The sequence below is a fragment of the Barbus barbus genome (genome assembly GCF_936440315.1).
Source record: "Barbus barbus genome assembly, chromosome: 26".
NCBI lineage: Eukaryota > Metazoa > Chordata > Actinopteri > Cypriniformes > Cyprinidae > Barbus > Barbus barbus.
Genome location: NC_136754.1, coordinates 18,920,440 through 18,934,711, shown reverse-complemented (window position 1 = coordinate 18,934,711; position 14,272 = coordinate 18,920,440). Strand labels below are relative to the sequence as shown.

Genomic DNA, 14,272 nt, shown 5'->3' with positions numbered 1-14,272 from the left:
AAACGCCAGCCTGACTGAAATGGATGATAACGATACTAAAACACTGGAAGATATTAAGTAGCTACTCTTGAAACAGCATCTAGTTAACAAGAACTGGAAACATCTGAATTTTTGACTTTTTTTTTTCACCAGGCATAGCAATGCGTGTTAGATCAGCTCTAATATTCACAACCAACATTTTTTTGTAAGGATATATTAAGTAACAAACAATACATCCCATTGAGGCCTCTCCTCATAGACTCGTTTTCATTCGCATAAAGTTAAATATGGTGGCTCTCACTAAAATTCGTAGCGTTTTTACTTTAAACCTAATTAGAATAACCGAAGTGACGACAGATTTGACAAGTTCATTTCATTTCCGTGACTTAACTTATTAACTCTACATGCAGTTGCAAACGACTTCTGAAGAAAGTCATAAAATCCTCAGTTCCGAAACCTCAGTATTCATAAAAGAGAAGTCGAGAAGTTCCCGGATGTCCTACTGCTTCAGACCAGATTCTCGAGTGCTCATGCGATGGATACTTTTCAATCCCAGGAGGCCACGGGAGATTAATACATCATCATCGAACGTGATGGAGAAGAGCGACGAGGCTATTTACAAATGTATTATCAACCAAAAACACGGTTACATGTGTTAAAATCGCATTTGTTGAGCTACTGTATAGTAAACTGTTCATTAGCTTAAGGTGTAAAGGCGCTAGACAGTAACGTTACAGTATATTTACGATTTTGTTATGTACGTAGTATATAGCGAACAGCGGAGCTCCACCAAACACACACACACGTTTCCAAAGTGCATTTACATAAACCATACATCTTAAAGACGATTACTAATGTTTATTTAATATGAGACAGGAAAATTTTCTAAAAGAATTACAGATCACAACATGAACAGACATCTGAGTGAGTGATGTATGTGTGTTATGTAGAATTCACTGTTGTCAACACTGCTTTAGATGAATGTAAGTAACAATTCTACATGGAGTAACTAAATATAAGTTATCTATTTCATTCATTAGTATTATCGATTAATTGAGTATTGTGTTGGATAAAAAGCGTGTTAACACAGGAGCAACTACCTCAACATGTAAATAAATGTAGTATTGAGCAGATAAATCACAGAGGTGACTGACTCTTGTCTGGATGTTACAGGGACAGATGAGACGTGTGTTTATCCAGTAAAGAGTGACTGATGAAGGAATGCTGCCATCAAAGTCTCTCAGTGAGTATACAGTACTTATGAATTGAATTAAACATATTTTTAATCTTAAATTGTAGTTTATTGTAATTATTGTCATTTCAAACAGAGCTATTACAGCACTTCTCTGATTCTTGATTTCTCTGCATTTGATGCAGAGCTTTTGTGGTGGAACATGTGACAGCAGTATTTGTGAAAAAGAAAAACTTTAAACAAATATAATAAAGAATAACGTAAGAAAGTACAAAATCAGTGTGTTACTTCTAATACAGAAATCAAATGACACTGTGCTGTTAAAATGTCTGCTTTTGTTTTGTGTTTGTGCATTTTTACAGGAGCTGAAATGTCTGCAGACTGGTGTGAGCAGTGAGAAAGGAGAAATCCTGCCATCCTGGAAATGATCCAGTGCCATGGATGAGACACTCCATCACTCAACCTGACCTTACTGCCTCATCTGGGCTGGATGTTGCTGAGGTCTCTTCTTGTCCTGCTGGTTACTGTTCATACAACATCAGTCAATTAAGCCCGAGTTTCAGAAGCTTCAAAAGCATAATCAAATAAGGTCATGAATCATGAAACCAGCAGGACAAACTTGACCAAAATCACCTTTTGTGTTGCTGAAGGACACACTGATGGTGACGACTGCAGAGATCGAACCAGCAACCTTCTGCTCACCAGTTCACTACACCACAAAAGTAACGAAGCTACAGTATATCAAAAATTAGCATGTAATTGTAAATGTGAAGTAAAATTTGGCAAGAAATGGAATGCTGACAACATGAGATTTAAAATGTTTTACTCTGTGTAAATGTTTTACAGGTAGTTGTTCGCACACAGATGTTTAGAGCAGACACAGCGGCAGCTAGATTTTCCCACACGCGTTCTCCTGCTCTTGTTCAAGATTGTGTGGTACGGGGAGCCTCATCCTCTCTGTGTACTCAGATAATGATAGCCTCACCTTTCTCATCCATGATCAGATTCAGTCTGACTGCAGCAGTGAGGGACATGATGGACAGCAGAGACATGTGAATGTGGACACGGTGGTCAGCTGCTTCATCAGAATAAAGCTGCAGAACTGGCTCAGCTGTGTTGAGATGGCAGTAGGATTTGGGTTCACCATCTGTAAATACATGATTATCAGAACAATATGTTTGAATAAAGCTTTGTTTCAGGTGTCCTTTGACTTGTATTTATTTATTGTCATGATTACTTTTATTTATTGTTTTACTCATTTATTCATGTTTCCTGATATCCTGATAAATAAAATATAATTCTTTCATTAACATGCATTAATTCATTAATTCATTACTGATGTATTCACCTTGGCTGAATTTGTTTAGTGTGAAGTCATGCATAGCTATATGACAAAACAAAATACATTTAGCTTATTTTACTAAAAAATATAATGAATTATTGGTCAGCATTTATCTTTATTATTGTTCATAGTTTTTGGTGTGGACTAGCAATGCATTCTGAGGTAAAATTAATTTCTACTTAAAGTAGTAATACTTACATTTTTCGAGTGTAAAATCAATAGTCTTCTCCAAAGATGAGATCTTAGAGCAGCTGATCAGCGTCTCCTTTGTGCAGATATTGCAAACATGGAGGAAAACTGTACTAGGTAGGGTTGTGGATTTATTGATGCTATGAGGTGTTTGTGCACCTGTTGCTCTTATTTTCTTTTTAGTATTATTACTGCAGAATTTATAATTACATATAAGCTCAGGGAAAGATGGTCTTTTTAACAATGAACAATCATAATGACAAAAAAACAAAACAACTATAATGGATTTGTATACATCATAGTATGAGATTATATACACAGGAGAAAAAGAATAAATATCTGAATAATAAAATTATTTTTTTTTTAAATTGCATTTGTTGTTTTTATTTATACTGTAATCCTCAGGGATTAAACGTGAGAGACATTCAACAAAAAAAGAGGACCAGTTTAAACCAGTTTTGCGTGTGTATATATAAGTATTGGTTATACTCAAAATGTATTGGTTATACTACAATCACAAGGGCAACTGTTTCTTCTACAAGACCGAAAATGAGCAAATTTCATCGACATCAAAATATTTACATAAACCTGTCGCTCACATCTTTTAAATTGTTGCACTTGTTATAACGTCATAAATCACATGAAGGTAATTATAGTGTAGCAGGTAATTATTTTTATTCATAGTCATTGTCGTATTAAAAACAAAATTAGGCTATATGCATAAATAAAGAAACAATTAAACTTTCTGGTGATAAGTAAAAAAAATGCATATATAACATATACTGGATTGTACTGTTTTTTTTTTTACACAACAGTAAATTATAAATCTAAAATGAGAACTAAATATTAAGGACAAAAAAATCACAGAATTTTATACAGTGATCATACATAAAAGATACAGAGTGAGTCTGAGGGTAAATATTGAATTACTGTTTGACATCTTGGACTCAGGTAAGATCTACTTTCCTTTCCAGTTCAGTCACCGATGTCATTGCCAACCCATCAACACAAGCTGCCTATCATACAATATGGTTCTACAAACATTTCAGGCTTTTTCACAATCAAAATTCCTTTCACAGCTTTTGGGTTTTGGGCTTCAAATCCATTTGTAAACCAAATATGATGGATTTAGCCTATATACCAACTTAAAGCCTGTTGATTGAACATTGGGTTATTTCTGTCATTAGAAATAACCCTGAATTAAAGTCAATGTGCAGGTAATGCAGTAGCTCTTTTTGAATAATTGTAAATTCAATTTATATAGTACTTTCACAATCACAAAGCAGCTTTACAAAGAGTGCCTTCTAAACGCAGTGAGCCAGCCAAAAGTTATATTCACAAGATTTCCTTGATGAAAGAATCAACTAATGAGACAAACAGTGGACATAAAAGGGTTCAGAATGTTCAGTAGTAGTACTACATGAGTGAGATGAATTACATCATTAGGAGACACTTAATGTATTCAAGCATGAATTTGAAAATCAAATCTCATCACTAGTCAGTGAGAGATCAAACATATGTTCAGTATGATGTAAAAATCACTCCGCAGAATGTAAATTCAACCAAACACTGCAGACCTTCGATGCTATGAGGTCTATGATACAATAAAAACACATGATTGTGAAATCGCAAATGTATCCAAATGCAAATATTGCCATATATCTGTGTGAACTCACTGAAATAAATTGTTTTCCATTCAGTGAAGGTCCATCCTCTCTTTCTTTCCGTCTCCACATCTCTCGGTTTTTTACAGGTACAGGTACTATTCCAGCTCAGCCAAGAAAACAAACAGTCTTCTCTAAGCCACTAGAGACTGCGTTCTCACAGAGGCGACATCAAGGGCAGACTCACAAATAAGCACAAACATACACACACACACACACACACACTGGCCACGTTAAAGCACACAAAGCGATCCTTCATACACACACTGCAGCCTCTTTTGCAAAAGCTTGAGCTGTAATCAATTGCCAGTCACAATTAAATTCATCAACTCTGCCCAAGGTGCTATGATAATGACATCAAAATCATTATTATTATCATTATTTCTGCTTATCACCTCATGTTCACATCGGCCCACCTTAAAGACCCTGTGAAATCAAAATGAAAGTTTTTTAAGTCCCATCAAGATCATGTATTTGCTAGTATATTCCTTTATATTCCTATAAAACTGAGCAACAATATTGATGACTCATCCTGTACTACACTGAGTATTGACCAATCAGATGCTCTCTAGAATGAGAATGTCCCTCCCCCAGTACTGTTTCAACTAGAAAGTAGCAAATCATAATTTATGACTGTAAAATAACTAAACCTTATTGGCTATTTAAACATGCTTAGAAATACATACCATAACATCTGATGCAACACTGGAACAGTTTGCTGTTCTGAAAAGAAAAACTTTGTAAATGTGTTGATGTGATATGTTACGGCAGGCAGAAAGATAAAAGAAGAACCTGATTTCTATGAGGATCAACAACAATAATTATTGTCGGTCAGAAACCTCTTCAAAATTCAACAATGGACTCACAGTTGTAAATAGTACATCAGGATATGTTAAACATTTTAATGGACATCATGTTGCAATTTCACATTCACACATTACCCTGCATATTCAACCACAAAAAAATTATAACAGTAATATGTTTGTATAAAAATAGGGATGCTACCCTACCCTAACTATTTTACAAAAAAAAGTTCAAAGGAGGACAACAAGGTATAGATGTTTTTTTTTTTCCCACACACTTGAAAATAGAAGTGTAAAAATAGCACATATCGACGTTGCACTCAAAGTAAGAAGTCGCACTGGAGAGCAGCAACATTATCCAAAGAATTTGGCTAGTGGGCTTTTCACTGTCATGTGATCTCAGCATAGGTGATGGGATTCTGAAAATCAAACAAAAAAATAGAGTTTAACATCTAAGTCAATTACAAAACACTCATTTGTTGTCTCAATCTGTTAAAAACATTAAAATGCGATTTATAAATATGATCATTTGAATATGAGGTGTAGAATATGACATGCTGACCATGTTTTTGATGTCTGAATTAAAATGCTTCTCACCCTTAGGTCAGAAATTTCAGGGTGATAAAACTGTCCTAATATCATAATGAAGAAAAAAGATGATAATTGTTAAACTGGAGTCGTACGAGTCGTACCCATTCACTCATTCGCAGAGGATCCAGTGGTTTTCTACCTTCATTTCATTGCAATGTTAAAGACCTGGCGCACACTTAAGGCTGTGGGAATGAGTAATATCTACCTTAAAGATTAATGATATAGCCTTGAAATAACCAAGGTGTTATGTGTGAGTGCTAGCCATGCATTGCAGGTGCATATGTCTTGGGCTTAGACGTAATGTTGATGAACTGCCTCACAGAGCCCCTGGGCTCACCCTTATATGAATCCAAAATGAATCTTATGAAGTCATATTGAACTATTAATCAAAGATGGGTGGGACTCCTGCTGATTGTGGTGCATAATGGAGTTCAAAGTCGACGATATCTGTTACCAAACCGTGGGTTCATGACCTCAAGGGGACAGACTACCTATTGAATATTGTATGGCAACCCTGCTGAACAATGCTGTTGAATTCTGAAACAAAAAGCAGTGTACATCTGATCTGTGGACAGCAAGGTACAAACATTAGTAAGTGGATGATACTGAGGATGGATGGTGACATGGAAAACATGGGATTTGAAATCATATTCATGTAAATTTGAAAATAAACAACAACAATAAAAGGTGTGTCTGTCTAATCCAACATTTTAGCTCAAAAGCAGCATGTACTAAGTGATATATTCAGCTGGATGTGCCTATTTTTTCCCGAGACTGGAAGATAAACCCACTGACTAACTCTGATCTCTTGTGACACAGATACAAGAAATTCTGGCCTGAGGCAAAGCAGCCAAATTAACATACTGAAAAGAAATTATGGGATTTACTAGAGAAGAACATTTAACATTCAGAACATAATATTCAGTGTCCAAAGGCTGTTCACCTTTGCTGTCATCAAAAGTATTTTATTATTCTATAAAAGAAACTGAACTGAGATTAGTACTAAAAAAAAAGAAGCTAAAAGGAAAGGACTGTTTATCAAACATTAAAGATTTCATCTTTAAGCCCCATTACAAAAATGTGTAATACCGTTTAAGAATTTTAATTCATAGCCATACAGTAAGAGTTAAAATTTTAATGCTGCAAACTGAAAACTGCCACAGGCAAAGTCATAAGATGACCCACATAAAGATGACATGTTGTTCTGCAACGGATGAATGATCTTGTACAAGACGTATGTAAGAAGCTCATCTATATTAGAGTTAAGGCCTTTCACACGGTAACTATGATAACTATAAAGTTCTAATAATCATTCTAATTTTATGATAATAGCAAAGTCCACACTACAACAATAATGATAATGACACAGAGGAACAATATTGCTAGAATCACTTTCAGAAAGACTTTCAGAGTTATTTTTTAATTCTTAAGAACTTGCAAAAAGTAACTGCTGCACATGCTTATATAATAAACTGAATTTTATTATCCATTGTTGTGGATGTTAGACTATTATAGTTATCATTACGGTATTTTTTACAATTATTGTGGTTGGTGTGAACAGGGCTTGATATTTAAAGGTATGTTCACACCAAGACGAATATTCAGTGCAAAAATCCAGTGCATTAAAGATTTTAATTCTAATTTCTATTCCATCGCACTGTGGAGAAAACTGGCCAACCAATCAGATTAATGCTTAGAGTCACATGCTTAGAGCCTCTGCTGTTACATAAAACTATGACTTGGTGGCATTCACGGATGGACTATTTTGCTAAGTGGCAGTGAATATCAGAGAAAGAATCCAGAAGCGGCTGTCTTGTGTCGTTATACTCCTGTATTTGGTGTTGTTTGATAAACACCATAGCGAATACAAAAATCTGAACTGCTGATTGAAAACATCACTTGCTAAAAGTGGACCAATTTTTGCACCAAACATTCATTATTGGTGTAAACAGGCCTTAATACACTGCAAAAAAAAAGTGACTTTCAAATTTCTAGTACATTTTGCAGATAAATAAGTAACACATTTAATTAAACAAGAAATGGGAAGGAGAAAGACTGAAAATTTATTTTTCTTGTAAAACTCTAATAATCTTTATTTACATCTTTTAAAAATCTTTTACGGTGTACAGTTAATAATGTAATTTTTGATAGAAACTGGTCGCAAGGCGTTTTAGCGTACATTCTAGTGAATATGAATGCTTGTGGTTGAATACCTGGGACGCTATGTATTTCTCCATAGTGTGCTCCATCCTGGGCTGAGTGATCATGGGACCACTGGACACACTCTCCTCTGGCGGTATCTCGCTCAGTAAGGGCTTCCCTTTGAAATGTTTCACCACACACAGCACCTAACACAAGAGCGCCCGTAGGCAAAACAAAAGGAAAGACGGAAGTTTTACACCTCTGAAAGCCTTTTTGTAGCACACATACACATGTATGGTTTCACAAGCTGTAAATTATGATTTATGTAAGTCTTGAAAGGGCAAAGACGCTCGCATGACTTGTTGCCCAAAGTAAAAAGGCTCTGTACTCTTTTGGGAAGAGGAAACATGCGAGTTCATGTCCTGGAGGAGATTCATCCATTATCGGACCAAAATGAATACTTTCAATGAGACACTACAGGCAATGCTCTGCCTCTGCAAGACTGCAGCATAACGCAAGGAAGGGTTTCAGCAGAGGACATCTCAGGGCGTTCTCCACTCATGGAGCCCTAAGTTGAACTAAACAGATGGAGGAATTAATTTTCTGCACTATGTGTGCTGCCCTTACCATTTTATAACCGTATGCAGCAGGGCTCAATGATAAAGATGATGCTGGACCAGTCTCAGAGGTTCTGTTGCTCATATCAGAGTGCTGTGTTGTCATTTTCTTTTGTTTGTTGATTATCTATGTGTTTTTATGCTTAATAAATGAAATATGTTTTTGTTATTTTTGATGTACTGAACACTGTTGTCCAATAGTGCTTATGTAATATCCATTTGGCTAATATAGCTGTGGTTGTTTCACAACAGAAAGAATGACTGGTAACACTTTACTTGAAGCCTTTATATATAATACATTATAAACATAGTTTTAATGCATTAATTATGCCTTGTAATGCGCCTAATTATAACCACAATTAGAATGTATAATGCATAATTTAGAATACATTATATACATTAAAACAAACAAAAAACAAACCTTAAAATCTTATAATGCATTTTAAGTTTGGTTACAATTATTTATGAAAAATAAAATGGATTACAACATACATTATGAATGCATTATACATACAGGCTTTAAGTAAAGTGTTACTGAATGACTTGTGATAGACTCAGAAGTATCAGTTGTAGTTTCAGTTGAAAAGGATATCAAATAGCTTTGTACCACATGCACTGTTTTTGTCACGGTGCACACAGCAGGGAGGACACAGGAAACACGGAAACGAGGATGTAACTCAAAAACATACTTTACTAGGACATCAGGGCAGGACAAGGCAAGGCAGACACTGACAGGGACACAGGGGAGTAACGAGTAGACCAGACAAATTGTAACTCAACAGACAGGACTAATATACACAGGTAAATCATAGCTAATGAGACAAACAAGGCTGGACAAGAATTAAACTAATGATATGACAGGAAACAAACCAAATATGGACACAAGGGGCAGGAACACATGACACACACACACGACAGTTCCCTGACATAACTCCCCCCTCCCGAAAGGCTCGTCCCGAGCCTTAACAGTTCCATCAGGGAGGGGGGGTGGGCGCTCTGGAGGCCTCTCAGGACAGACACGGACCACAGGACGGGGACCTCCAGAGCGGAACAGACAGACAGGACCCATGGCGGAGCAGGGAGCTCAGGAGGCCATGGCAGGTGGTAACTGTGGCCATGGCATCCTTCTTCGGCCCACCCACTCCACCCAGAGCTCTACTACCCCCCCCCAAAATTTCCATGGGGAATCCAGGGGGTATCAGGAGCCCTCTGGGGCTAGACAGACAAAACACGACAAGACACGACAGGAAACCCTCCAGGGTCAGACAAACACGACAAGACATCCCACAGGAACCAGAAGCCCTCCTGGGCTGGCTAGGAAGCTGAGGCTTCCTCTGGGCATGACGAGGAGTCAGGGGCCCTCACAGGGTCCCTCAGCAACCTCCTCCACTTCTGCGACAGGGGGGGCAAGCGGCTGCGACTGGCCTCCATGGCCACAACTCAAGGAGCCGCCTGCCCCAGACGAGTCTCCATGGACAAGACATGACATGGTAAGTTAAAATGTTCCTGTGGGCACAACGAGACATACATACGGCACTCCTGGCCGTGACGTGTGGACTTCATCCACGGAGAGGGTCATGGCGGCCGATGGGCATGAGTCAGCGGCAATCCGGCGGGCTTGAGTCAGCGGCAATCCAGTGGGCCTGGAGTCAGAGGCTGGCCGGCGGGCATTGAGTCAGAGGCGGATCGGCGGCGTGCACAGGGGAGCCGCCGACGGTGGGTGGGCTTTCCCCACGGACGGCGACGTGATCTCCCGCGAACGGCGGGGTCGGTGAGCCGCGGGTAGCGGCGTGAACTCCCGCGAACGGCGGGCTCGGTGAGCCGCGAACGGCGGCGTGACTTGGGGAAGCCGCCGACGGTGGGTTGGCTTTCCCCACGGACGGCGGACTTGGGTGGGACTTGATCCACGGAGAGGGTATCGGCGACCGGCAGGCTTGAGTCAGCGGCAATCCGGTGGGCTTGAGTCAGCGGCAATCCGGTGGGCTTGAGTCAGCGGCAATCCGGTGGGCTTGAGTCAGCGGCAATCCGGTGGGCTTGAGTCAGCGGCGGACCGGCGGGCATTGAGTCAGAGGCGGACCGGCGGGCATTGAGTCAGAGGCGGACCGGCGGGCATTGAGTCAGAGGCGGACCGGCGGCGTGCACAGGGGAGCCGCGGACGGCGGCGTGAACAGGGGGAGCCGCCGACGGCGGGTTGGCTTTCCCCGCGGACGGCAGCGTTGATCTCCCGCGAACGGCGGGCACGGTGAAGCCGCCGACGGTGGGTTGGCTTTCCCCACGGACGGCGGACTTGGGTGAACCGCAGGTGGCGGCGTGAACTCCCGCGAACGGCGGGCTCGGTGTGCCGCGGACGGCGGCGTGAACTCCCGCGAACGGCGGGGTCGGTGAGCCGCGGGTAGCGGCGTGAGCCGCCGACGGTGGGTTGGCTTTCCCCACGGACGGCAGCGTTGATCTCCCGCGAACGGCGGGCTCGGTGAAGCCGCCGACGGTGGGTTGGCTTTCCCCACGGACGGCGGACTTGGTGAACCGCAGGTAGCGGCGTGAACTCCCGCGAACGGCGGGCTCGGTGTGAGCGGCGAGGTTGGGATAGCCGCGGGCAGCGGCGGACATCTCCCGCGATCGGCGGGCTTGACTCAGCGGCGATCCCGCGGGCTTGACTTCAGGGCTCGCGGCCAGCGGACTCGCGGCACTCGCGGTGATCCCACCAAACTCCCACGCCCACTTGACGCGGGCTAAGGCAGGATGACGAGCGGCGACTTCCATGCCGCGAGGGACAGACAAACAGGAACAAACAAAAGACTTTTAAAAACGAAAAACAAAACGAGGTGAAGGGGCGCCGCTTACTGTTGTGGTCTGGTCTTCTGTCACGGTGCACACAGCAGGGAGGACACAGGAAACACGGAAACGAGGATGTAACTCAAAAACATACTTTACTAGGACATCAGGGCAGGACAAGGCAAGGCAGACACTGACAGGGACACAGGGGAGTAACGAGTAGACCAGACAAATTGTAACTCAACAGACAGGACTAATATACACAGGTAAATCATAGCTAATGAGACAAACAAGGCTGGACAAGAATTAAACTAATGATATGACAGGAAACAAACCAAATATGGACACAAGGGGCAGGAACACATGACACACACACACGACAGTTCCCTGACAGTTTTCCAGACAAAGTGATTAGAAATTTATAGCTGTCATGCAGCTAAATTATAGCTTTTTGTCAAGAAAACGTACTGTTTAATGACATAATCAATTACGCAACAACTCTTGCGGCAGGTTACATTGAAACATGGTGGAGAGAAGTTTTATAAGTGAGTCACTGAATCATTCACTAAAGCAATTTATTCAAAACGCTGATTAATTCAGGAACAAAGTAACTGGGTTGCATTCAAAATCTCATACTGCCCTACTTTTTGTGATGCAAAAAATAGTATGTGAGCATTACAGTAAGTATGTCCGAATTGACAGTATTCACAAACAGTAAGTAAATACTCGGATGACTTACTACTTCCAGCAAGACTCTTAAGTGCACATCTGATGTACACTTTACCATCCCATGAGGCCAATCCTCAAATAAAGGAACTACGTATAGACTATGTGATTCAGACATAGCCACTATCTTTTAGAGTCATTGACTACGTTTACATGGACATCAGTAATCTAAGTATTTACCTTACTCTAAATAAGACAATATTATGATTAAGGTGTTTACATGAGTTGCTTTTAGAATATTCCTTTCATGTTCCCATTTTACATGTTTTAGTAAATAGATCGATTATAATTACGTCCCCTCGCCACGCCATCCGACGTTCAACCCAGAATTTCACATAAACATATAGTTTGTCTTCATTATGATGCCTATACGTGCAAACAGATGAAGACGTTGTTATAGTCATTCTCTTTTATTTGCTGTCAAACGGTTGAAAATTGCCGTGTGTATCCTGTCGCAAAATGCTGCAAAAAGTCCTACACGACGGTAATAACGTGATTAAGGTGTGTACATTTCTATACTGCACTTCAATAATGCGATTAAAATAGGAATACTCCACATGTATTAATTCGATTTCTGTTTACTTCGAATATGACTTTAGCCGGATTAAGGTAATCAAAAATCTCTGTTTAGATGGTAGATTCTTAATCAATCTCTTAATTGTGTTCAAATCGGATTATTGTTGTCCATGTAAATGTACTCATTGAATCATTTATTTGAATTTGAACACTGATTCATTAAAGGGTTAGTTCACCCAAAAATGAATTACCCCATGATTTACTTACCCTCAAGGCTTTCTTCTTTCAGACAAATCCATTCAGAGTTAAATAAAAAAAAAATGTCCTGGCTCTTCCAAGCTTTATAATAAGAGTGAATGGGTATTATTTTTCAGTACTCCAAAAGAAGTCCAATAAAGCGCATCCATCCATAATAAAAAGTGCCTCGCATGGCTGCGGAGGGTAAATAACGGCCTCCTGTACCTAATCAATGCATTTTTGTAAGAAAAATATCCATATTTAAAACATTATAAACAGTCATCTCTAGCTTGTGTTAACAGTCGTATGCACATTCACAATAGATTGCTCCAGTGAGAATATGCTAGTCTTGTGAGAACCAATGTTTGTTCACAGGAGTAAAGGAAGCAAAGTTTCCTTACTTTAGCAACTGTGACTTGTTCCTTACATTAACCAGTCTCCTCTTGGATTATACTGAAATCCTCTGACAAATCCTTGTTCCCTTCCAGGAACTTCGAGCTGCGTCGAAAACGCATATGGGAACGCCTTCAGCGTGACCAGGCTCTGAATATGATGTGTAATCAGTCAAACAAGGGCGAGGCGTCACGGGCGGGGTGACGTCACGACCAGGAAGCATATAAGCACGTGCGGCGGAGCCGGCTTCAGCTTTTTGTCATTCAGCGAAGCGCTCTGTGTGTGTCAGTCTTATTTACTGTTGTTTGTCCTAGTTTTAAGTGGAAAGCATTCAGTATCATGCCAAAGCCAAGGGCAAGCTCAGGGGTGAAGCTTTCAGACCATGTTTTGAGTCGTGTGTGCATCCTTGCCCTCGCTATATCATGAGCGAGGACACACACGATTTGCGCGTGGTCTGCCTGGGTGCGGAGCACGCAAAATCGGTCTCCGCACCCGGAGGGCTCTCTTCGAGAAGGGAGCCTTCGCGATCTCCCCACGCGGTGCCGGTCCCGCTGCTGCCGAGGCAGAGCGGCGGCTGCACTCGTGGGGCTCGCAGGCTGATCTGGCTGGCGAGTGTGAGACGGGCATGTCCCTATCTCCTCCCGTATCAGCCAGATCTGGCGCCCCGTCTCTCGGTGTGGAAGCTGTCTCTTCCCCGAGACGAGGGCTCAATGCTTCGTCTCTCTTCCTCTGAGGAGGTTGATGTGACAAGCGTTCACGAGGTTTCGCCGCCTCTGTCACCCCAATATGATATAACTATGAAAGCTTTGTAAGCTGCAGTGTTTGCACAAGCATAAAATGAATAAAGCCGGTCCCGCTTCTGCCTTTAAATCAGAAAAAAACGGCAGAGCGGCGGCTGCGCTCGCGGGGCTTGCGGAGAGAAAAAAAAAAAAAAAAAAAGAGAAAAAGGCTGATCTGGCTGGCGAGAGTCAGACGGGCATGTCCCTATCTCCTCCCGCGCCTGATCTGGCGCCCCGTCTCTCGGTTCGGAAGCGGTCTCTTCCCCCGAGACGAGGGCTTGACGCTGCGTCCTCCGAGGAGGTTGATGTGACGAGCGTTGACGAGGTTTC

General features: G+C 41.2%; 1 protein-coding gene and 1 long non-coding RNA gene across 3 annotated transcripts in view; one reads left to right on the top strand and one right to left on the bottom strand.

The window, feature by feature from the left end:
- The first annotated feature begins 543 nt into the window (after window positions 1–543).
- On the top strand, window positions 544–2,375 carry LOC306845946. Its single transcript, XR_013782027.1, has 4 exons — window positions 544–962; window positions 1,153–1,222; window positions 1,534–1,893; window positions 2,018–2,375. It is a non-coding gene; the product is annotated as an uncharacterized lncRNA (long non-coding RNA).
- A 981-nt stretch (window positions 2,376–3,356) lies between these two features.
- The window catches only part of LOC306846366 (phospholipid phosphatase-related protein type 5-like), a 33,738-nt gene continuing 22,822 nt past the window's right edge, over window positions 3,357–14,272 (bottom strand). For both annotated transcript variants that reach the window (XM_079379692.1, XM_079379693.1), the window contains 2 exons: window positions 7,974–8,108; window positions 3,357–5,588 (listed from right to left, as the gene is read on the bottom strand). In XM_079379692.1, coding sequence (XP_079235818.1) covers window positions 5,559–5,588; window positions 7,974–8,108 — 165 coding nt within the window. In that variant the 3' untranslated portion in view covers window positions 3,357–5,558. The remainder of the gene's footprint in view (window positions 5,589–7,973; window positions 8,109–14,272) is intronic.